General features: G+C 39.5%; 3 protein-coding genes across 4 annotated transcripts in view; 1 reads left to right on the top strand and 2 right to left on the bottom strand.

The window, feature by feature from the left end:
* LOC5579337 (gamma-glutamyltranspeptidase 1) overlaps positions 1-2,981 on the bottom strand; it is a 171,012-nt gene extending 168,031 nt beyond the window's left edge. The window contains exons 1-2 of the mRNA XM_021848647.1: positions 2,856-2,981; positions 2,692-2,780 (exon numbers count right to left, since the gene is read on the bottom strand). Coding sequence (XP_021704339.1) covers positions 2,692-2,774 — 83 coding nt within the window. The 5' untranslated portion in view covers positions 2,775-2,780; positions 2,856-2,981. The remainder of the gene's footprint in view (positions 1-2,691; positions 2,781-2,855) is intronic.
* Positions 1,474-2,823, top strand: LOC5580112 (probable isoaspartyl peptidase/L-asparaginase GA20639). The gene is made up of 2 exons (XM_001655002.2): positions 1,474-2,029; positions 2,086-2,823. Exons 1-2 carry the CDS (start codon positions 1,640-1,642, stop codon positions 2,668-2,670), a joined length of 975 nt encoding a protein of 324 aa, XP_001655052.2. The 5' UTR covers positions 1,474-1,639; the 3' UTR covers positions 2,671-2,823.
* Positions 2,811-11,886, bottom strand: LOC5580111 (UPF0454 protein C12orf49 homolog). Of its 2 annotated transcripts, none has more exons than XM_001655005.2 (4): positions 11,829-11,886; positions 11,464-11,684; positions 3,209-3,526; positions 2,811-3,152 (listed from the first exon to the last, which is right to left on the bottom strand). In XM_001655005.2, the coding sequence occupies exons 2-4, from the start codon at positions 11,563-11,565 to the stop codon at positions 2,886-2,888; spliced, it is 687 nt and encodes a 228-aa protein (XP_001655055.1). In that variant the 5' UTR covers positions 11,566-11,684; positions 11,829-11,886; the 3' UTR covers positions 2,811-2,885. The 2 variants fall into 2 exon arrangements, with proteins under 2 accessions (XP_001655055.1, XP_001655054.1); XM_001655004.2 differs by having other exon boundaries at positions 11,464-11,624; positions 11,840-11,883.
* Between the last annotated feature and the right edge of the window lie 14,350 nt (positions 11,887-26,236).

The raw sequence follows: 26,236 nt of genomic DNA, 5'->3' as shown, positions 1-26,236 counted from the left end.
TTCGACGATAATTTTGAACATCAGATTTTTTACCAGATCTGTGAAAGGGGATAAGAAATGATATTTTCCATTTTTGGAAAATCTACCCTTTTCAAGGGATAAGTTGAACAGTTTTGTTCATAACTATCTTTAGAAATTAATTTAATTAATTAATTTACAGCATTTAATTGTAACTCGTGTGTTTGGGACAGATAATCTGTAAAAATACGTAAAGATAGTAACATTTTTTTATTTTATGGGCATAAAACCCACGATTTATTAGGTATTCTTTATTAGTTGTTGCCATTTTGTAGCTATAAATATTGAATTTTATCATGGTCAAGCAATTTTTTGATTTTCTACTTGACATTATATTTTTTGCGAGTTAGCGCATAGCTGGCACTTGGCACTTTTGATTCACTTCAGCAGAGTTTTTTTTTGTGAGTAACCAAGCTCATATCTGGCCACAATCAATACCTCCAGCAGTCCTCAATAGCTATCGAATACCAAAATGAAGTATTTTTGATTATTTTAAACATTTTTTTCAAATACCTTTATAATACCAAAATCAGGTATTGACAACTGAACAATACCCAATTTTGGTATGATACCCAAATATGGTATGCATAAGTTAGTGCGAGTTATTCTTTCCTCCTCGGGATAGCATAGACTGACTGTATATGCCAATGGTTGCTAATCCGTGATTGATAGGAACGGGTAAGACTTGCACTTCGATCCAAATAAATAAGGGATGGGACTTTCCGCTTATTCTCGAAGTGCAATTTTAGCAGATCCCATATTTCTGATCAATAACGGCGCCGGCCAAGTCCTTTCAGTGAGTTGGGATAGGGAAGGAATGTTAGTGTTTAATGATTGTTGCTTCTAGAGACCGTGAATACCTCTGCATCTCCACAATCACCACGGGAAGGGCGTTTATTAGTGAGGGAGGAAGGAATTGGTGATTGGGCTTCTACGATGCACTATTGAAATAATTATTCAGGAAAAATTGAAAAAAGCAAATTTCTATATTTATTTCGAAGGGAATTCAAAAAGCAATTCCATGAGAATTTACCGATTTTTTTGAATCACTAGGACAATACTTGCTTAGTGTGATTTTTTTGTGAACGAATCCTTTGGTTTATTGCCACAGTACACGATCCTTACCTAAACGATTTGGTATGAAGATTATTTTCCTCCACAGAAAAGAATGGGGTTCCTAAAATCCGTAAAATAAAATCACGTGGTTTATGGACAGCCCTACTGCTTGGGAATATGTGAAGAGCCTATTTAGAGTCTTATCAAAATTGAGTAGGTATATTTAAACGATCCCCTAATCGTAGAAATGGTTTTCCTATTTAAAAGCATCTCAACACTTTCAATCTTCCCTGTATAGCCCCGATGGTGTTAAACATTGAACACAACTTGCCATTAACCATTTGTATGCAAGTTCGTATAAGATTTCCCAAGTGAACGTGTCAATGAACGACAGCCTAGCTGAAAATGAAGGGTATTCTTATCACAGACCAATCGTAGCAGTATCTCAGCTGTAGCATGAATTAAAGCGAACGACCGGAATGATTTGTTGTGAACTTGCATTTTTCCTCTGTATCAATCAGTGGTTAGCAAGGCATAGTTGAGTGAAGACGTGAGTTCTATCAGTATGTCATCCATTGAACCAGTGGTTTTGGTCCACGGGGGTGCAGGGGACATTCCTGCCGAACGGGTCGAGGGCAAACTGGTAGGTGTGAAGTTGGCTGCCAAAGTGGGCTACGCAAAACTTCGAGAAAGTGGCTCCGTTTTGGATGCAGTCGAGGAAGCAGTTCGTAGCATGGAACTGGATCCGTATTTTAACGCTGGATATGGATCAGTTTTGACAACGGAAGGAAATGTCGAAATGGAAGCTAGCATTATGAATGGAGCAACGCTAAGAGCAGGTTGCTGTTCGCTGGTCAAAGATATTATGCATCCGATAAGCTTGGCGAGGAGGGTGATGAAGACTCCGCATAATTTTCTTGGTGGGGACGGTGTTATGCGATTTGCAGTGGAAGAGGTATTCTTATTGTGTGTATCGGTTAAACTATCAATATTAAATTCATATTATTTTAGGGTTTTGAAATCATGGATCCTTCTGGGCAGTTGGTAACGGACTATGCCAAAGTGGCCTTAGAAGAATGGAAAGAAGGTCAACGCAGAGGCGAAGTAGGGTTTGCGCGTACAGAGATTGGGTCTTCAAATAAATATAATAAAGCAGAAGTGGGCACGGTTGGAGCCGTTGCAATCGACAATGCAGGAAATATAGCTGTAGCAACTTCAACAGGAGGCATTACAGGAAAACTTCCTGGGAGAATTGGTGACACACCTCTGGTAGGAGCCGGAACGTATGCGGATAATCGAGTAGGAGGTGTGTCTACCACAGGTCATGGGGAAACTATTATGAGATATTCCTTAGCACACGATATACTCAAAAGAATTGAATATCTTGGAGAAGATGCTCAAACAGCAACAGAACATTCCTGTAAAGCAATGACTGAGAGATTGACTGGAACTGCAGGTGCCATCACCATTGATCGCAAAGGGCAAGTTGGCATTTCATTCACCTCTAAGCGAATGGCATGGGCATATATCAAGGGAACACAACTTAAGTACGGAATAGAACACAACCAACACCACGAAGAAACTGTACAAGAATAATGAAAATCGGAACACACTTACCGCTTGTCCAGGCGGCGATATTTATGTGCCGATGTCAGTCTGTATTTGAAGTGTTCAATCTGCCTTTCAAAGTTGCGATTCATTTTCGGCTGCTTTACCGTAAATTAAATACAAACATATATCATTGTTTAACTGAATCTGTCTTCTTATCACAAACCGCATACATCTCTCAGTTTATCAGCATACTCTTTCGCCTACACACTATTTACTAGAGGATTATTGTTGTCACTTGTGTCCACTGCACCACTGGCACTGTTTCTGCTATTTGGTGCAGTGAGCTGTTCTTCGGTTTCACCGTAGCAATGTTTCAACTTTGGATCACGATATTTATTCTCGTTTTGTACCGAATGTGAATTGGTCCGACACTTTGTCAAACACAGTTCGTATTGATCGTTAACTGTGGCATAGACCGCAATTTGACGCCCGGTTGCCTTCGCTAGCACCCTTTCTAGCAACGGTCTCTGCAAATTTGAAATATTAGAATAAACTAAAGTTCCATAGATAATTAAGTACAAACCTTGTTGGGGTGCATGCAACACGATACGCAGTATTCATAAATTGCACAACAGTTACTGCTCTGGCATGTGTCGCAATGGAAAAGCTTGGTGCTTTCAACCTCTACGTTGCAACATCCCGTCCACAACAGCTCGAATCTGGTACAAACGTAGCCCCGATCGTCAACTATGAGGGCTTTGCCTTGGACAGAGTTTCGACAGTTTGTAGACAGATCGTTGGACCGGTTGCGATCCTCCAGAATAGCACTTGTCCAAATGATGGGCTTTTCACGCTGTAGACCAGTTTGAAACAGGTCACCGTCCAAATTTAGCGATACGTTCTGAAAAGAAAAGCGATCAAAATGTTGCTGAGCTGCGTTTCAATTTATTATTTGTATTTACAGTATCCATCCGATGTTTGCAAAACCACCGCAAATTGCATGTCGTAAACAAAATAATTGGTAAACTCATCAGAGAGTATTTTTTTTTGGTCAAACCGATGAATTAGTTGATAATAGATATAAAGACTAATATATTGAGCCTTGGTGCCGTTCTCATTATACATTTCTACTATGGCTTACTCCTGCGACACACTAAAACGGCGAACTCTTCCAATACCACGGCGTGTCTGGTAGAACCATATTATCACAAAAAATAGACATCGCTACATCTTTCACCATTCAAAAAAAAAGGTTTTAGCTTTCATCTGACGTGTTCCCCAAAAAAAAAATCCACCGAGGGATCTCGAACATTTTTTTATTTTAAATTTTTGTTCTACTATTTATTTATTTGGCTTTACATCAATTATCTTGATAAAGCCTCGCCAACAATAATTCGCCAATTCACTCGGTTTATGGCCGCTTCTCTCCATCCTCGACTGTGACCCACGCTCTCCAGGTCCTGGTGCACCTGGTCAATCCACCTAGCTCGCTGCGCTCCACGTCTTTTTGTTCCGACCGGATTCGTAGCGAACACCATCTTTACAGGGTTGTTGTCCGGCATTCTTGCAACATGCCCTGCCCAGCGTGTCATTCCAGCTTTGGCTACTTTCACGATACTGGGTTCGCCGTAGAGTTGAGCCAGCTCGTGGTTCATCCTTCACCGCCACACGCCGTTCTCCTGCACGCCGCCGAAGATCGTCCTTAGCACTCAACGTTCAAAAATCCCAAGAGCTTGCAAGTCCTCCTCGAGCATACTCCACGTCTCATGCCCGTAAAGGACTACCGGTCTTATGAGCGTTTTGTACATCGTGCATTTGGTGCGGGGGTGAATCTTTCTTGACCGCAGTTTCTTCTGGTGCCCATATTAGGCACGACTTCCGCTGATGATGCGCCTTCGTATTTCCCGACTAACGTTGTTGTCAGCCGTCAACAAGGATCCAACGTAGACGATCTTGTACACCACCTCGAAGGTATCCCCGTCTATCGTAACACTGCTTCTTAGGCGGGCCCTGTCGCGCTCAGTTCCGCCAAGCAGCATGTACTTTGTTTTCGACACATTCACCATTAGCCCGACTCTTGTTGTTTAAGGCGGATGAACAAATCTGCCACCGTTTCAAATTTTCTCCCAATAATATCCATACCGTCTGCGAAGCAAACAAATTGTCCGGATCTCGTGAAAATCGTGCCTCGACTGTTAAGTCTGGTTCTCCGCATGACACCTTCAAGCGCAATATTGAACAGCAGACACGAAAATCCGTTGCCTTGTTGTAGTCCCCGCCGAGATTCGAACGAACTGGAGTGAAATCGGTGAACAAATGGTGCGTAGGGACCTGGTTCTCACGGCATTTCTGGAGGATTTGCCGCACGGAAAAGATCTGGTCCGTTGTCGAGCGGCCGTCGATGAAACCTGCTTGATAACTTCCATCGAACTCGTTTGCTATAGGTGATAGACGACGGAAGAGAATCTGGGATAGCACTTTGTAGGCGGCGTTTAAAATAGTGATTGCACAATAATTTTCACACTCCACTTTGTCGCCCTTTTTGTAGATAGGGCATATAACGCTTTGCTTCCACTCCTCCGGTAGCTGTTTCGTTTCCCAGATTCTGACTATCAGCCGATGCAGACAAGCGGCCAACTTGTCCGGGCCCATCTTGATGAGTTCGGCTCCGATACCATCCTTGCCAGCGGCCTTGTTGTTCTTGAGCTGTTTAACGGAATCCTGAACTTCGCCCATCGTGGGAGCTGGTTGGTTTCCGCTGTCCGCTGTGCTGACGTAGCCATCGTCTTCGCTGTCCTGACCTTCTGTGCCTGTGTTCTCTGCGCCATTCAGGTGTTCATTTTAGCTTCCATCTTTCGATCACCTCGCGTCCGTCCGTCAAGATGCTCCCATCCTTATCCCGGCATATTTCAGCTCTGTATCGTTCCACGTTTTGTCGCGTACTACGCTGCATTCTTCTCCTCTTAACCCTCCTGGCGCTCTTCGTCGAACCAATCGTTTCTTGAGCTCCGTTCCACATATCCGACAATGCTTCCGGCAGCGTCGTTAATGGCTGCTTTGACTGTCCTCCAGCAGTCCTCAAGAGGGACCTTATCAAGCTCACCCTCATCCGGCAACGCTGCCTCAAGATGCTTCTTCTTCTTCTTCATTACGTCCCACTGGGACAGAGCCTGCTTCTCAGCTTAGTGCTCTTATGAGCACTTCCACAGTTATTAACTAAGAGCTTTCTTTGCCAAAGTTGTCATTTTCGCATTCGTATATCGTGTGGCAGGAACGATGGTACTCTAGGCCCAGGAAAGTCAAGGAAATTTCCATTACGAAAAGATCCTGGACCGACCGGGAATCGTACCCAGACACCTTCAGCATGGCTTTGTTTTGTAGCCGCGGACTCTAACCACTCGGCCTTAAGATGCTGCGCGAACGCATTTGCGACATCCGGTTGTTTCAGTCGCGCTAGATCGTACCGAGGCGGGCGTCGGTACCGTACATCATTGATGATGGATAGTTTTGGGCGCAGTCAGTGGTAGTGGTCGGAGTCAATGTTAGCGCCACGATAGGTTCTGACGTCGGTTATCTCGGAGAAGTGCCGTCCATCGATCAAAACGTGGTCCATTTGCGATTCTTTCTGCTGAGGTGATCTCCAGGAGTACCGATACGGTAGGCTGTGCTGGATATAAATGCTACGAATGGCCATATTCTTGGAGGTGGCAAAATCTATCAGTCGTATGCCGTTCTCGTTCGTCAGCCGGTGGGCGCTGAACTTTTCAATCGTCGGTCTGAACTCCTCCTCCTGGTCAACCTGAGCGTTCAAATCTCCTAAGATGATCTTGACGTCGTGGCTTGGGCAGCGGTCGTACTCGCATTCGATGCGGTAAAATGCGTCCCTGTCATCATCAGTGCTTCCGGAGAGTGCGCTATGCACGTTGATTATGCTAAAGTTAAAGTTTTTGTTCTATAAAGAACTTTATTTTTAAATGTATTCATGGTAGAAGGAAGTTGATTTTACTCAAGCTCAATGATAGCTTCAATTTCAAATGAAAGTTGAAAGAACAAAGATAGATGAGGTTGCATATTGTAAGTGACAAAACTGTCCTATGTGATTTTCAGGATTTAATAAGCCATAACTTAATCGTAAAATGGAAATGTATCAATTCAAGCATATAACTGTTTCTTATCATGTTTAGAAAACAACCACTTCCTCCATCTTCTCTCTATCTTTCTGGCATTATACCCCTATAGAGACAAAGCCTGCTTCTCAGCTTTTTTATTTGAGTACTTATTCATTACTGAGAGTTTTATTTGTCAATCGTCCATTGATGTGTTTGTAAGAAAGATATTCTCGTCCAGTGAAATGGAACCATAATTGATATGGTTGAATGGCATAATTCATAATAATCTTTCGTAGCTTTTCCTTCAATTACATATTTCAGTAATCAATATCGTACAAATTAAGAATTAGAAAATAATAAATCGAAATAGAACTCTTATAATCCAATTCAACACATTAATAAAAGTTGCTGCAGGTTGTTTTTGCTTATTTTTCTCAATCAACAGACGGGATTCCAATTTTTCAGTCTGCTAAAATTGTGTTCTCTAGTTTGTTGATGTGCTAATGCAAGATATACTGGAGCAAGTGGAGCCTAAAAATAGGCAATTCAAACAAATTATACAGTATAATTATTTCTTTACAAATCTTTTCTATATCTAACGGATTAATCACCCTATGATAGCATATTCTGATGTTAGCACGAGTAGGAAAATATGGTTTTCCGCTTTCACCGTTTTTAAGTTTGATTGAACAGGAAATATGTTGATTATTTAAATGCACCCAAAGCTTCCACTATATCTGTGTAATTTTTAAATTGTATCTTAAAAACATCAAATAATTTAATGGTATTAACAAATTCCAAATTTTATTAACTGAATAAATATATGATGAGTAAATAGTCTATGATAATATTGATTGTTTGAATGGTTCATAAACTAGTAATCAGTTTTAAATTCATGTTTATAGTCTGAATTGAAAAAGACGTTGAAGTGACAACTGTTACAAGGTTCACATGTTACACATGAACACATTCACCTTTTGAGGAGTCCAAATAGCCGTAGTGGTAAACGCGCAGCTATTTAGCAAGATCAAGCTGAGGGTCGTGGGTTTGAATTCCACCGGTCGAGGATCTTTTCGTAAAAAAAAAAAATTCTCGACTTCCCTGGACATAAAGTATCTTCGTACCTGCCACACGATATACACATGCAAAAATGATTAATTGGCAAAGAATGCTCTTAGTTAATAACTGCGTAAGTGCTCATAAGAATACTAAGCTGATAAGCCGGCTCTTTCCCAGTTGGGACGACACGCCAGAAAATGATGGAAATTTCTTGTAATTATGATTTCAACTTTCAAGAAGGATACTTGAATATTTTACTACAAATGTGCTAAGCCTGATGGTCCTTGGATTCTCACTTGTTCCGGGTATCTCAATGTAATGTTGAAATTTTTTTAAAGTTTTTCGCTAAGGCTTTGCGTGTAGAATCATATTTCGTGATTCCTTTCGGCTTCCTACAGCAGGCTGGATCTCATAATACACCGATATTGATAGTAATTTTTGAACAACTTTTTTACTAATACTATAGTTTTGGGTCTTTCTGAGGCATGTGTAAGTTTGATCGCGCGGTCTATGAGTTCGATCGCAGAGAGATATCTGGATTTCAACGCAGATAGCTCATTACAGCAAAGAAGGAACATGACGATCTCATAGACCAAAAAAATAGATTGGTTCTTACATTCAATGTACAAGTGCATTAAACGTTGATTGGCAAAGGAACTCTGAAGGAAGAATTAAATGCTCAACAAACTCTAAGCTGAGAAGCAGGCTTTATCCTAGCAGAGGTGTAATGCCAGACCGAAGACAAAAGACCGCGTCAAAATTTTACAATCGTCGGCTGCGGCCCACACTCGTCAGATCTTGCAGCACCTGGTCACCATCTTGCCCGCTGTGCTCCTCGCCTTTTTGTACCTGCCGGATCAGAAGCAAACATCATTTTGCAGGGTTGTTGTCTGGCATTCTTACAGTATGCCCCACTCAACGCATTCTTCCAGCTGTTGTCATCTTTAGGATGATTAGGTTCGTCGAAGAGTACAGCGAGCTCGTGGTTCAACCTTCCCCGCTACACACCGTTCTCCTGCACACCTTGAAAGATCGGTACCAAAGTACCCAACGTTCAAAGACTCTGAATGCTTGCAGGTCCTCCTCGAGCATCGTACACGTTTCATGCCAGTAGAGATCCACCGGTCTAATCAGCGTAATGTACATGGTGTTTTTGATGTGGACCGAATCATTTTTGACGGCTGGTTTTTCTGGAACTCATTGTAGGCACGACTTCCACAAATGATGCGCATTCGTATTGTCCGGCTAATATTGTTGCCCACAAGGATACAGCAAGGATACGAGGTCAACAAATTAGGGCTCCCCCAAATCTACGCGACTTTTTACGGCGACAATGACAAATAATCGTCGCGATTTCGTTGTTGTGTCGCTGCACGCACTCTGCCATGGAACCATCTTGACTGACACGACGCGAATTGCAGCAAAATCGTGTCGCTTTAGCCACAGCCTGATTTGCTGCTGAACAGGAATCGCTAAAGAAATTTCTTGCCGATTCCTTGCAGAAATTTTCTACAGCGACTCCCGTTTGAACTGACATCTCTTTTCAATTGCGTACTGCGATCAGAAAAAAGCGCTTCCTTGATCGATTCCTTGCAGGAATTTTCCATGCATCAAGATAGGCCAAGAAATTACTTGTCAGCAGCGAATTACGCTTAAGACTCGCTCATCAAACAGTGCATGCAGCGAAACATCAGCGGAATCGCTACGATTGGTTGTCGTTGTCGCCGTAAAAAGTCACTTAGATCTGGGGGAGCCTTTATAAATAAATAAATAAATAAATCTACCACCTCGAAGGTATCACCGTCAATCGTGAAGCTGGTTCCTATTCGAGCGCACTACTTCCCACATTAGGTTTAACCTGGGAGGGAGAAACCAATACAAAATTCCTGTACGTCATAGTGAGCCGGGATTCCGCTGTCACGAACTGTCACTGTGAGCCCAGATCTCAAACATTGGACTAACATGGAAGAAGCGCGTTACTGATTAAAACACATTTTCGCATTTCATCAAAAGTGACAAAAATTGAATGAAAATCAATTCATGCACACAATGCAAGTAATGTCACGTGAGCACCTTTCAATCGGATCAAATATAAAGCATTGAAAAACGCATCGTTTTACTTATTCCAATAAAAATGAATATTTAGTGCATAGAAAACTGTGGCCCTTTTTTCATGTTTGTCAGGAAAAATCGAAAGTACACAACAAAAGAAAACTAGCGATTTTCCCCAAGCCTGCCTTGATTGTTGTTGGCAAGCTGGAGTTATCTTGCAGTTCAAACACACATTGTTCTATATTTCGTGTGTAGTATCGGTGCCTCCCTCCCAGGGTTTAACGTATAGAAAAGGCAGCACTAGTAAAAAAAGCGGAAAATGTTCTTCCGATTATATCCATGTTATCAGCAAAGCAAACAAATTGACTAGACCTTACAAAAATCGTACCTCAGCTTTAAAACCCGGCTCTCCGCATATCAATCAGTAGCGCAATGTTGAACAACGGACTCTAAAGTCCATCACCTTGTCTTAGCACCCAGACGGGAATCGAAAGAAATAGAGAGCCCGAAATATTTACGCAAAAAATTTTATTTCACACCGTTTATCGTCGCTCTAATCAGTTCTGTGAGCTTTTCGGGAAAACTGTTCTCGTTCATGATCTTCCATAGCTCTATAGAGGTATATACCTTCGATCTTTCTGGACTAACATTGAAAATGGGCCGCAGTTTTCTATGCGTTTAGTTTTCATTTTTATTGAAAACAGTAAAAAGATGCGTATTCCAATACATTATATTCAATTAGAATAAAGGGTGCTAATGAGACATTACTTATGAAAATGCATGAATTGATTATCATTCGATTTTTGTTACCTTTGATGAAATGCAAAAATATACTTTGATTAATTACGCGCTTTTATCATGTTTGTCCTTTGTTTAAGATCGGGGCTCATACACGGGAAAAAATTCTGTGGTAAAAATTACTATTGTAGCTGACTACGCCCATTCTTGAAACTACCATGGAATTTCAGACCAATTTACTATGTTTACAGTACATCCCACCACATTACTGGTACATTTGACAGAAAGAATATACAACAATCTGATTTCAACAACAGACATGGTAAAATCAAGCGCATTTCGGGTCTGCTGAAAATTGCCGGTGCGAGCGCTTAAGTTAACCCCCTAAAATGGTAGTTTTTACCGCACAATTTTTTTGCGTGTAGTGATAGCTCGTGACAGCGAAATCTCGGCTCACTTTGACTTTGAGAAATTTTGTATCGGCTTCTCCCTCCCAGGTAAAAACTAAATGCAGTTTACCCAAATTTGATTTTAAAGAACTTGTTTTTTTGGGTAGTCTGATTTCTCCGTGTATGATTCAAAACCTTAGAGGTGGTTTCGCGATGATTATCGTGAAAAAAAAACTGGGTTTACGAAACAACAAAATCCTACCACAGCTTTTTGATAACTGAGTCACAATGTAAAATCATCAATTGATATCATTGATACCGCGAATCCACGTTATTATTGTTTTGTTATTGTGAAGTTCTTGAACTTCTCAAGGTTTAATGTTTAAATGACTTTCATCTATTTTCGTCATTTCTAGTTGTTTACCCACTGAGTGGACGAATATATAAGCTTTACAGATCAAGTTTACACTACAATTGCTAATATTACTTACATTTCCAATCAGCCGCACCATACAATACGTCAGCGAAAATAGGAAGATGACCGCCAGCACTATCCGACGACGCAGGAACCTAGTGATCACGGCATACCACATTTCCTCCTGCCCGCACAGTCACGCACTGTTATCTTGCGGACGGGATTTTTATCTGGACTCTGCAATTTACGATAAATACATTTAGAAATCGTGTTTTCTAATGCGACTCGGTTGTTATAGGCCTATTCACACGACGTCTCAAATCAGCTGATCAGGAAGCACTTTGACAGTTCTTCTATGAAAATGACAGGCCCGTGTTAGCACCGGTCCTCCACCGATGTAAACAAATGCATAGACGGATCTGTCACATGAAAAGGCCTATATTGAACTTCACTTATGAAACATATGTTTCAGGAAATGTCAACAAATGTTCAGGTCAAAACAAACAAAACAAAACAGCTTGCAAGCTGCTGTCAGTCTGAAGGCTGTGAGATGTTGCACACAAGTTACGGTGCACTTCCATGAAACTTCTCGTTATATTTCACATGTATTTAACGATGGATAATGAAAAAAAAATTCAAATGGCTTTCAAATAAAATTTCATTGCTTATGTCAATATACATTTATTCTACGCATTGGATATGATTGATAATAAATCACTTCTAATCATTTAGACTATTGCCCTGGAAAATCCCTTTAGTAGATGTAGTAATCATTTTGGAACGATTTTAAGAATAAACCCATGAGGAATCGTTTAAAAAATCTCCCAAGAGCTTTTACGGAAATGTTTCAGAGATACTTTTGTGCTATTTTCTAATCTGTCATGGAGTTGATGAAGCAATAATGGATTTAACAGCTGTATAAATGTCCATAATATACAGCAAAAACATCGAAAAATCGTTGATGTCAATCATAAATGTCCATATGCATTACCATTAATCGTACTTTAAATCAAAATTACAAAATTATTGGTAACATTCTCATTTCAGAAAATTTTTGACGTTCAACCAGACAACTCACTACCAATTCATAAAATTCTTCAACAGTGTGTTGTAGATGCTTCACAATGCCTAAAATATCAAATAACCGCGGGGAAAAAGATTCAACTGTTATAATAATACATTTTTGGCGGGTCTGAACTGGTGTACATTTATTCATTTTCTTTGGTAACATTTTGGTCTGTCCGCTTTTAATCAAACTGAAAAGTTGTGTTGGGAATCAAACCCATGACCATTCGCTTATAAATCGAACGTGCAGTCAACTACGGCCCCCTTAGTTGGAGTTTTATTCGATCTTTTATAGCTGAAAGTGTTGTTTGAGATGAAATAAATGTTGTCAGTGGTTCCCAAGCTAAATTGTCGTTTCGGTTGTAGGAGTTTGTTTTACTGGATAAGTCGGCCCGACATCGATCTTTAAAGATCCTTCGCCTCTGTAGTCCTGCTAGCATAGAATTAAATCAACAACCCTGTGTAACATCAAACTGTAACTGGGAAATCACCCATCACGCAGACAACCACTTCGGAAGGGATCACACGTCTTCCTTTGTAATCCACTCCACTAAGACTGATTGATCGGTGAAAAACGATCGGGCCGAGACGACACAAACACACTGTTGTCATCTCGCCCCACACATCCCCCTTCCTCTCCGGAAAAAAAGACTATGAAATAACGCATTTTGAAAAAAAAAAGAAACAAAAATAAATAACCAAACCTACTGCCTATCCTATGCGTACTGAATAGGTACCCTATTTCAAATGAATTGAACTCTCAGCGCATACTCTGCAAAAAGTATTCCCGAGTAGTACAACAGTCCTCCATCAAGCATCATCGCTGACAAAAACAGAATGCGTAGGGGGGCTGGGGGCAAGAAGGACACCTTAAGATATATAGTTTCAAATCATGGTTGATAAGAACAATTTTTGAAGATTATTCCAGTGTAGGGACAAGCTCAGCTCTTGTTCTAAATGATGTTATCGATAGATTTCAAAAATATAAGAAACACATGATGATTTGAGATTTTTGAAAATGTCCCTTCTTATGAGGTTTTTAAACGAGGCACGGGGCAAGAGTGCCACTCGTATGGGGCAAGAAGACCACCAGAGCAAAATGCCACAAATTTTGTATATTATTATTTCCCCGCCTGAAGGATAAATTGTAGAGTAAGTAAAGATAAAAACTGAGGGATAAAAGTTGACATATAGTTAAAAAGTAATTTTACGAAATTAATTTATTTTTCATCTTATTTGACTGTAACAATAATAGTAAACATTTTCAGATACCATTTTGAATGTCCAAGATGGTTTATTTTGATTTTATTCAGTAGGAAACATTGATTGAATGCAATATTAAACAAGAAAAATAAAAGTTCATTTGATTTTATATGAGAAAATTACGGTGTCCCTCTTGCCCCATACGACATATTGTTATTATATATGTAAAATTTAATGTCAAAAGGATTTTTTCGAAAAAAAATTCCTCACAGTCATATTAAACAATTGAAAATCATCAATACTGTGCGGAAAAATCAATATGTTTTGTATTTATTGGGAGTCAAACCTTGTTTTCCAGTCTTACATTCTTATAATATTTCGCATATTTTGCGTTGGTGAGTTAAAGACATTTTTCCAATTTTTTGTACTAAACATTTTTAACTGTAATATTCACACAACCCTCAATTAGTACTCAATTTTTAGTCTCCTGCGTTAAAGCTTATCTTAGCTTAGCTTAGCTTAGACTGACTACACATATCAATGGTTGCTATTCCGTGATTGACCGAAGTCAGTGAAAATGCACAAAGAATCAATTAGAAGTTCGGCTGGGATTGGCCATAATCTTCTTCAGTGTGCATAATTCAGTGCCTCTATTTATGCATGGTCAATAACGGCGCCGGCCACGTCCTTGCAGTCAGGTGGGATTGGAGGAAGGAATGTTAGTGTGTAACCTTTGCTATTTGGAGACCGTGTTTGCCTCTGCATCTCCACAAAGGTTACTGGGAGGGATGTTTGTTAATGGGAAGGATCGTTGGGTCACAGGATTCACTTTGATAAGCGATTAGACCATGATAAATAATTTGTGAGAAATAAACATGCTCATATTTAAATATAATATTTTCATTTGATATGAACAATATCTATATTGAGAAAAATTATGCCGACACTTGAGGTGACGAACCTTTCAAAGTTTGTTGAATAAAGTGAACCTTTTGTAAGCCTACACTTGTAGTGTCGAACCATTCAAAGTTGTTTTTAATAAAAAAATAAAGGTAAAAAGAAAAAGGAGTTTTGAAAAAAAAGTTTAGTCATAAATAATTTATGAATCAGAGTTTATATCGACACTCACAGTGACACAGTGAGTTTGTTGGAAAATCATATTTACGTCTCACCATTGTAACGATTAAAGGTGCAGTCAAACATATTTTATAGATTAGAAATAGTAGCATGAAACGAGCTCACCAATTGATCCGTCATCCTTGAGCAGCAACAATCCACTTTCAGCTTCACTCGTTTGCTCGGCTATATAAAACCACTCAGAGAAATTAGGCGCGCGACCCGAGAGGGAAAACAACTGACGACTGCTCAGGCTTTCTTGACGCACTGCCCAGGAGCAAGCGTCAACGTCGAAAGATCAAAAGAACTAATCGAACGCGGCACTTTTTCACTTTACTCGACCGATGCGCGACATGTTTGATCTTGCCCTCATCGCCAGCCCCCGCAGGAGCAAGCGTCAAGGTCGAAGGATCAAACACAACTAAGCGATCACGCCACTTTTTCATTTTCACTCGACCGACGCGCGACATGTTTGATCCTGCCCTCATCGCCAGCCCCCGCAGGAGCAAGCGTCAAGGTCGAAGGATCAAACACAACTAAGCGATCGCGGTTTTTTTCACTTTCACTCGACCGACGCGCGACATGTTTGATCTTGCCCTCATCGCCAGCCCCCGCAGGAGCAAGCGTCAAGGTCGAAGGATCAAACACAACTCAATTTTTAGTCTCCTGCGTTAAACATCAAAAAATTGATTTGAACTACGTGAAATTAGAGGTGGCACTCTTGCCCCGGGTGTCCTTCTTGCCCCATGTCCCCCTATATCTCTTTGAGCAGTACAGTCCACATTCACCTTGCTTCCAGTAACCGCATGTTACTCTCAAAGAATCAATACCGATAATTTACGTTTCATTCTACGGAAATTAACAAGCCTTCTGATAGCAGCACGACGATGCAATGATTCTCTACTCTGCGAACTATAGCGTAAAAACATTCCCTTTTACAAAGCTCAAGTTCCAGACTATCATAAAGTAAAGTGACCAGATATTTTTGACTTCAATGCGGGACACCAATTACCGTCAAGCTACCATTCACCGTGCATTTAAGAAAAAATTGCACTTCAAAAAATTATATAACCGTTCCACATAATTTCAAGCGTACTAGAATACCACTACGTAGCATGCAACTATATAATAATTCAGGGAAAAATCTAAAACTAGTGATGCGCAACAAAAAATTACTCAAAAATGATTTTTGAAAATGTCAAATTAAGGTCGCCTCGCACCGTTCTATGTTACCATTTACCGTGCACACTATGTTGCTAGAACTGTGCGCACTCATTTTTAAGAGTATTCAAATCTTCATTTACAATAAAAACCATAAAAAGTTTGAAAATTGGCTAAGTAATTTTTTTTATTAAATCGTTGTAGGAGGTTTTACTGTATTGTCCAAACCATTCCATATTCATTCAAAAACTAAATATGAAGTAGTTTAATGACGATATAACAATAAATCTAATATTACCGAATAATTTCATGCCTTTTACACTAATGCACGGTAATACGAACCATATATATAGAAAAGGATCCATTCATCGTGCATTTGAGTTTCGACTGAAATACAATAGAAAATTCTAATTTGCATAAAATCTCATTGCTCATACGATGAAATGCATCTTACTAATAGTATCCACAGTGCAAACTAGTTGAAATTTTGAAAAATTTCATACTCTATCGTTAAAATGAAAAATGTGAATTTTTGGCGTTTCTACTAAGATTGATGAAAAATCTCATTATCAAACAGAATTCACATGATTTTGACTACATTATCTAGGTTTTTCAAAATGCTTTGTGACAAAAACTACTTCATTTCATCAGTTTTATCTTATTTTGCTGACTAAAGAATGATTTGTGAAAATTGTATGAATATTCTGTAGGAATTTGTATATGTGCACGATGAATGGAAGCCGCACGGTGACTGGTGACTTAATTTTTTAGGGGAATACCATTTCCTTTGAATCACAAGAATAGTTGTTTGGGGCGATCCATTAATTACGTAAGACAATTTTCGGGGTTTTTCAAACCCCCCCTCCCCCCATGGTAAGTTTTTTTATATGAAAATTAAAAATAAATTGTATGGCGCGTAAGAAATCGCAAACCCCCCCTCCCCCCATAAACCCTTACATAATTAATGGATAGCCCCTTTGAAGAATCTTTAGTGGAATCTCGGGTGGCTTTCCCGGAGGTCTTCCTCAGGAATACTATGTAAATACCCTGTGAAATCTGTGAAGCGAATACTGTTCTTTTATAAATTGACCAGAGGAATTCTATGAAATTCTATGAAAATATGAAATTCTATGAAAATAATGTAGGTGTTTTTTTTAATAAATACCGCCTAAAATTACAACAGGGATTCGTAAACGAAAATGGTATTAATTGTCCGAGAAAACTCTTAGGAAATAACTATAGAACTGTTCTCATAACACTATACTCAGGAGCAGGTAATTGGGATCGTTGGCTTTATGAGTACAGTACTGATCCTTTTTTGATTTTCAACACAAAATAATCAACTTTGGTTGGCTATATCTCAATTATTTATTAACCATTTTTATTGAAACTTGTACAGCACATCAGAAATAACTCAGACATCATTTCCATTTATATTTTTGGATAATTTCGCCAATCACGAGTTCAAAAATAATAAGTAATATGACTTCAGGGACATTTTGACGGAAAATTGAAAAGGGATTTATCTGAAAATACGACAACCATACACAAAAACTGGCTTCAGCAAACTTGCACATCTCGTCAAGTCTACAAATTTTCTGAAGAAATCATGAAGCTATTCCTTCAATTTTATTAGTCATGTCAATTTTTAAAATTTGTTAGAAAATCACTTCAGTCAATACGATATTGCTTCTCAACTCGTAATTGGAAAAATCACTCAAAATATATGCTGAAATTCAAGTTCTGGCATCAGACATGTACTGTGCCTATTTAACTCAAAATGGTCCATAACTCAGATCTAACCCTTCAAAAATGACCATTTTGCATGAAAAATGATCGAAAAAGTTTAGAATGTATTGTTCAATACTGTGTGTGGACAGCTTCCAAGATCCGAAGGACTTGATATTCTACCATTCAGAAGGCAATTGAAACTCACATTTCAGTATTTATTTAGCTTCAACATTTACTCACAAAAATTATGGCAGTTGTTTGTATAGTTTACGTAAATCAATAACTTGAAAATAATTGCTCCCAATTGCTGTAGATTTTACTTCCTGTGTTTGTTCTTGATAAAGTCTTAGAAACACCTCGTCTGCTAGCATGATCGATCAGTCTCCAACGCTGCTAGAACTGTTGTTCACCGTTCGGTTGTTTATCATTGAAACTTTTTCAAAAACGCTTCATTCTCGGCGATTTGCATTTCGATGCGCTCTCGCATGGCAGCGGACATCTTCGGCTGTTTCAGCTTTTGCTCGGCACCTTCTAAGGCCACTTTGTACCCGGGTATGTTGTGGAAGATGCGGATGTAACGATCGGCGCAAACCAGCAGATATTTGCCCATTGAGTCGAACTGAAGTGCGGTGATTTGACCTGAAAGAAAATAAATAGGAAATTTTAGAGAACATCATGAGCAATAAACAAACTTGAAGTTTACCTGAACACATGTCTTCAATGGAGCCTTCAAAGGTCCCATTTGTGGCATTATAGAATTGGACTGACTTTCCGGTGGCAATAGCTATAACTTCTCCAGAGGGGGTGATTGCAACAAGAGAGGCGGCACTAGTTGGTTCGTATGTTCCAGTCATCAGACAACGCGGCATTTCTCCCTTTTGATATTCAACTAAAACATTTAATTTGTAAAATAAGATTCATCGATCATAAATATGGTTCACTTACTATTGGTGTTGTAGATTTTCCAAGTGCCATCCTTGCACACAGTTACAGTTTTTGAACTATCCTGGTCAAACGCAAAATCGTAGATTCCTGATTTGTGACCGGACAGGTCAAAGGCCTTTTGAACTGATTGGAACTCCCCCGATCTGCTAAACTTCACTTCCCATAACGGTACATCACTGGTAAAGCCACATGCGGCGATGAATTTTCCACATGGAGAAATCTTCGCATTGTAGGTACTCATCAAGAAAGTGTCGATTTTCTCCAGAACGTTGCCTCGTACATCCCAAACGGTAAGGTCGGTTTTATTGGAGCAGGTCATTAGATACTTCCCATCCGGAGCGATTCCAAATCCAACAATGTCATCTATGTGAGCCCGCGGGAAAGTGCTGCCCTTGGTCGGATTCTGGAACCAATTGTCGGCCTTATCCACCTTGTAGACTTCGATGCAACCCTCACTGTATTTGTACACGACCAAAGCTCGCCCATCCGGACTCCAACGAACTCGCATGGCATGATCGTACTCGACATTGATCCGGAACGAACGCCGGTCTTTGGGGCTAGCGAACTCTTTGGTGCTCCAAAGGAATACAATGCGATCTGCAAGGAAAACGAGAGGAAATTAGTATGTATTATTCTATAATATACAAATTCTGGATACATTAACTAATCGTAATTTTTTGCACAATAACATTAAAATGCAGCAATTTAACCTTCCAATCGCCGCGCGGTTTGCCACCGTCAGAACCACTTCGCTGCTGTTGTGAATGAAAAGCGAGGTTTTTAAACAGTGTTACAACAGCGCAACGACTGAAGGGTTAAGAACAGAGGAAAGTGGCAGCTTGGCCACCTTAAGAAAAAGTTAAAAAAAAATGTTGAAACTTATATGGATTCTTTGAATGTTTGCATGATTCCCAGCAACTCTTAGATTAACCTTCCTTAGTCCCTAACAAAAAGTAACAAATTGTGACTTAGGGTCGTTTTCGACCCGAAAATTCAAACAGCTTGCAAAAATTAGTTCTGTTAGGATTAAATGAAAGGCACACATGTCTAGTTTCAGAAACCCTCCGGAGATCCGGATTTGGTCACTGTGGCCACCAGCAAACTGCTACATCTGAATAAAGTGAATATAGCCACACAAAACGCCGTAGGCAATGTAAACTACAGTAGAAACACACCGATTCAGCCAACCACTGTTCCTAGCCTTTCTGTCGCTCCAGCATCCACACCACTCAAATGGTACTACCTAACCAGATTTCAGCCCTACGAAACACAACAAAATATTGTTTCATTTATCGTGAGCAAAACCAACTGCGATCCCTCACTGATAAGCTGCCATAAACTCGTACGTAGTAATCGGGATGAAAACATACCTCTAACATTTGTCTCTTTTAAAATAAGTGTTCCTGCTGAAATCGAGGCTTTTATTACCGCTCCACATTTTTGGCCAGTCGGTGTTTCGATCAAGCCTTTTGCCGTTCGAAATGAGTCAAGTAGTCAGCATTTTTTATCTACGCGCCAAAGTCGAATAGCCCTGAATATGCCATCACCCCGCCAACGTGCTACTCTTCAAACCAACTATCGACAAATAATTTCTCCACTTGCATCCCCCCTCCCGCTGTCCCACCGAGTTGTGCACCAACCATTCCTGTATCAACAACAAGCTGGCAAATCAACTCCTCAACTCACGACGATGGTTTAAATCATAAATTATTGGTTTACTACCAAAATTTAGGAGGAATCAACACCCGCATCTCTGAGTACCGTCTTGCCTGCTCAGACTCCAGTTATGATATGTATGCTTTCACCGAAACATGGCTAAATTACGATACAATTTCCAGTCAAATTTTTGGTCATTCATATAATGTGTTCCGCCTCGATCGTAATTCTAGAAACAGCATTAAGAAGTCCGGAGGAGGAGTTTTGTTAGCGGTACGTTCCAACCTAAAATCACGACAATTATCCATTTCAAACTCTGATGCCGTCGAACAAGTTTGGGTAGCAGTTAGTTTTCAGACACATACGTTGTACATTTGTGTTCTTTACATACCTCCTGATCGAACTAGTGACTCGAATATGATTGATCAGCACATTAGCTCCCTCACTTCAATAGTTAATCAAATGGAAATAAGGGATAGTTTGATGATCCTCGGCGATTTTAACCTACCTGGCATCGAATGGAAACAAAGCTCATCCAGTTATCTTTACCCTGATGTAACTCATTCCACAATAAGCTCTTTGGTGTCGAAGCTCATCGACAGTTATAGCTTAGCCCGTGTTTCACAGCTCAACTCCGTGCGCAATAATAATGGTCGAATGCTTGACCTTTGTTATGGTAGTATCGAAGGGGATGTGTGCTTTTCATTAATGGAAGCTCCTTCTCCTCTAATAAACCAATCAATTCATCATCCTCCTCTATTGATTGAATTGCGTGGTGCTTCACCCTGTGTGTTTATGGAACCTGTGGAAACGTTGTATTACGACTTCAAACGTGGTGATTATTACAGTATGAATGCTTTTCTGGCCAATATCGAATGGCAGGATTTCATCAACCAGGATTTGGAATTTTCAGTTGGTACTTTCTCCAACATAGTACTGTACGCAATTGATCAGTTTATTCCTAAGCACTCGAGAAATCCTCAGCCCAATCCGCCATGGAGCAACAATCGTTTGAAACGCTTGAAAAGTTTAAAACGATCTGCTTTGCGTAAGTACTCAAAGCACAAAACGCCCGCGAATAAACGTGTTTATAACTCTGCCAATTCTCGATACAAACGCCTGAATCAAAAGCTGTTTTCCGCGCATCAACGGAAGGTTCAACAAAATCTTCGTCACAATCCAAAACACTTTTGGAATTACGTCAACGAACAACGTAAGGAATCTGGTCTACCCAACGTAATGTCCAAAGGAAATGTTGAATGTTCGTCCTTGAATGGTATTTGCGATCTTTTCCTGAGTCAGTTTTCAAACGTTTTCACTCAAGAAACTCTGAATGATGAACAAATCCGCAATGCTGCCAACAATGTACCAGTTCATCCACCAGTCGGCAACCATCCAATAGTTGATCCTGAAGAAATTGGCAAGATTTGCTTCTCCATGAAATCATCGACAAGCTCCGGACCTGATGGCATTCCTGCATATATTTTGAAGAAATGCTCCATAAGTTTATCTACGCCTCTTTCTCGTCTCTTCAATCTATCTCTGCAAGTTGGATCATTTCCAGTCCAATGGAAACGAAGCTATGTATACCCAGTATTCAAAAAAGGGAACAAACGTGAAGTCTGCAATTATCGTGGAATAGCTGCTCTTTGTGCCGTTTCGAAGTTGTTCGAAAAAGTTGTTTACAACTTTTTGTTTCATCACTGTCATCATTACATTTCGGAGTACCAACATGGTTTCATGCCGAAACGCTCAACTAATACAAATTTGGTGGTATATACAACTTTCATCGCTAAAGCTCTACAGAAAGGCAAGCAAGTAGATTCTATCTACACCGATTTCTCGGCCGCGTTTGATAAAATCAATCATCAGATAGCTATTGCAAAATTCGAACGTCTCGGTTTCTCCGGATATTTTCTTAGTTGGCTATACTCCTACTTGAACGACCGAGAAATGGCCATTAAATTAGGTGATGCTGTTTCATCCTACTTCCACGTTTCATCCGGGGTACCACAAGGAAGTCATCTAGGACCGTTGATATTTCTCGTGTATCTCAATGACGTTAATCTTCTACTTAAATCTTTCAAACTTTCTTTTGCCGACGACTTCAAACTGTATTGGATTGTAAATAATGTAGATGATGCATTATTTTTGCAATCTCAGCTCGGAATATTTACCAATTGGTGTGAAACTAATCGCATGCACCTAAACGCTTCGAAATGCTCTGTAATGTCGTTCTCCCGAAAACGCATTTTGATAGATTTCGACTATAAAATTCGATCCACATCTCTCAAAAGAGAGTCTGTCATTAAGGACCTTGGTGTGTTACTAGACCCAAAACTGACGTTTAAGGAGCATATCGACTTCATTGCCTCTAAAGCCTCTAAAACTCTTGGTTTTATTTTCCACGTCGCTAAAAACTTCAGAAATATTCAATGCTTAAAATCATTGTACTGTTCTTTGGTAAGGTCTATTCTTGAATATTCGTCAGTTGTTTGGGCACCGTACTATCAAATTAACATATTTCGTATTGAAGCAATTCAACGAAAATTTCTGCGCTTTGCTCTGCGACATCTCCCATGGAACGATCCAATTAACTTGCCCAGTTATGAAGATCGTTGCAAGTTAATCGGCTTAGAGTTGTTGAGTGTTCGCCGTGAAGTTTCAAAAAGTCTCTTTGTTTCCGACCTTCTCCAATCGAGAATAGATTGCGCTCAACTATTATCTCTCCTCAATATAAATGTTCCATACCGTCAACTTCGATCGAACTCCTTCCTATTTTTGCACGGTTCTCGCACAAACTACGGGCATCACGAACCATTTAAAAGTATGTGCCGATCGTTCAACCGTTGTTTCAATGAATTTGATTTTCATCTTTCCCGTTCAACTCTTCGTAAAAAATTCCATCTGGTTCTGGCAAGCTAGGTTTAAATTAGTCATAGTTATTAAGTAGATTTAAGTAATCTTTGTATCAGTTGGAAACAAATGTAATAGTCTGTTGATACGAAAAGAAGAGGAGGTTTTGCGCCCATTTGAGAAAGAGCTCAATATTGCTCAGCTCAAATGGGCTTTTCCCTGCTCCAAATAAACATATAAACATAAACATATAAACATAAAAAAGTCCCTTTAGAGACCCTTACTTTGACAACCTGTAGTTTCGTAACTAAACAGCTAATCTGAATCGTCCTCATATTGTTGAATAGGTATTCACGTGGACTGTGAATAGAGATTCTCAAATCACTTAGTTATTCATACCCGGTTCCGGAAACCCGGAACATCCGAAAAGTAAGTTTCCATTGCAGTTCTGTATATGTAATTCACATCGGTACTATTCGGTTGATGAATATTTTGGCTTAAAATTTCTCTGTAATAAGAAACCAATTACCGGTTCCTAGAGTCCCGGAAGGTGCCTAATTATTTACGATTTTTTATGTTTGGATGTATTTTGCCAAAAAAAATGAATGGATGGCTATTCTGGTCTTTTTTGAGCACCGAAATGGTTACCGGGAAACCCGTATTATGGGACAACTAAGTTTTTGCACCAAAACTAGGCATACGACGGCTTAATCTTCATGATTTTGAATCTCATTGACTCTTCCAGTATACTTGAAGTCGAGTCTAGTACACGACACAGCCTTACAGTTGTTAGAAAATAAACAGCTCGTCGTCATTACCATTCGAAGAATGGGCATTCCAATTTAAAATATAAATAAAAATGGAGTGGTGTTTGTATGTCACGAAATGGCTTCCGAACGGGTCAACGGATTATTTTTCCATTTTGTTCGGTAAGTGTTCTGACGTGTTTGTGTGTATAAAAATCTCAGGATATTCACCGGGAAAATCGGAAAAACAAGTGTGAACGGAACTGTCGTTTTGTATGGGACGATTCATAGCGTTTTTTAATAGCCTACTTAATGGCGAGACAAAATTTGCCGGGACCACTAGTTTAAAATATTCTTAAAAATATTTGGATTGATTAGAGAAATGCAATAAAAAAACAATTTGATTAGTAAATTTTACATCAACTTAGACTCCTTCAGCCATTGTGGTGATTTTGATCATTGCATCAATCATTTGATTCTTAAGTTCCTTAAGACTTGTTATCTTTAAATCTTCCCCAAACGAAACTTAACATCAATGAGTACCAAACACAACCCATGATCATCTGATGCAATGAAGTCAGCCTATTTTTTTTAGTTATCATAATCTTAAGCCATCTTTCATGCTTACCAATCGCTGCTAATCAGTATTCCAAACAACGGTCCCATATCATACAATCAGCATCGGCAATCGTTTCGAGCAGCATGGCCGTAAAAATGATCCATCCTGAAGGTGATATCAATTTGGTTTCCATTTTAGTTTAGATGTGCCGCCCCAGCAAGCAAAACCGATCGATTTGTACACGGAGCGAAACCTTAACAGAGGAGGTCCACATATGCATACATTAGGTGCAAATTCGGTTATCTAACTACATCAGACCATATCGATCGTCATGGGGCGTAGCCAGGATTTCTGGCAGGGGGCGAGTGACCTTAGAAGTTCATACACGATTTTTACAGATGGAAAAAGTTTGAAAATTCGATTGGCAGAGATCCTAATGACCAGCAGTTTTACTGTTGTCAGTTATTGAAGAGGGATATAAGAAGTTCATACAGCGCCTGCTGGAACTCCTAAGATAGATTCCATTAAGCATTTCTTCCACAAATGACTCTCCAAGTTTTGCATGTATCTCTAAAATAGCTTCACTGGATTCCTGTAAAGATATCTCTTGGGTTCGTTTTCAGTTTTTTTGGTTATGTATTCTATCAAACGATAAACTTTAAATGCTCAAAGCATAAGCTCATGAATTTTATTCTACCTTTATTATTGAGAAGAAAGTAAGCTTCTTCAAAGAATTCACAAATTACTTTTCCTCGATTGTTCTTGATTCCAAGTATTTTTCTAAGTGTTCCACAAATAATATATAGTCAGTGACATAGATTAGTAACCAAATGCTGTTTTTCCATACAAAATACCCAAGTTTAGGGCGCTGTATCTAAGCTTATGGTAGTGCGCAGGCATTGCAGCATTCGCTCTCATTTGAGTATGAAGCACGATCAAAGCAAGCAAAGAAAAACATCCCATCTGTTGCGGTCCACGATCGTCAATGTATCGCAAGTTGTAACAAGTTTGATAAATGAAATGCAGCGAACAAGAGCCCCAAAGAGAGTGCGATGATAAAATCCATTTTCTCACTTGTTTACCGTTGGGGGTAGGTGTTTTTCTTTACTAGCACGATAAATAATCCACGAATTTCCTATAGCAATAGTGTCCCCCAGGTTTGGAGCATGTTTAGAGGGGTTTTATCATGCACTACTATCTCCCCAATCTGATCAAAGTTGAAGCAGTATACGATAAACAGTCTCTCAGCATATTATGATAGTTACAGAGAGCGATACGTGAGAGATTCTCTCAATTTTCTCAGGATTCAATCCCTGGTAGTGCGAATTGGCTAAAATTTGGATGACGAACTACAAATAACTTGAAATTTTGCCTGTAAGGGAATTATTACATTGCAGTCATTTTACATAGAGTTCCAGAGGGTTGATCAAAGACAAAAGTAAGTAACCGAGAGACTTTTTAATTTAATTCGAAATCGGTAAGTCGTGGAAAGTTGGTGTGTTCTGCAAATTTGTGTGACTTCTGAAATTGAACAACTTTGTGGAACAAACCAACAACCCACAACTTACCATTTTCGAATTAAATTACAAAGTCTCTCAATTACTTACTTTTGTCTTTGAACAACCCTCTGAAACCCTTTTTAAAATGACTGCAATGTAATATTTCTCTTACAGGCAAAGTTTCAAGTTATTTGTAATTCGTCATCTAAATTTCAGCCAATTCGCACTACCAGAAGCTGAGATACAGCACCCCAAACTTGGGCATTTCGTATAGAAAAACAGCATTTGGTTACTAACTTATGTCACTGACTG

This window comes from Aedes aegypti, chromosome 1 (genome assembly GCF_002204515.2).
Source record: "Aedes aegypti strain LVP_AGWG chromosome 1, AaegL5.0 Primary Assembly, whole genome shotgun sequence".
NCBI lineage: Eukaryota > Metazoa > Arthropoda > Insecta > Diptera > Culicidae > Aedes > Aedes aegypti.
This window is presented reverse-complemented; position numbering and strand designations above follow the sequence as displayed.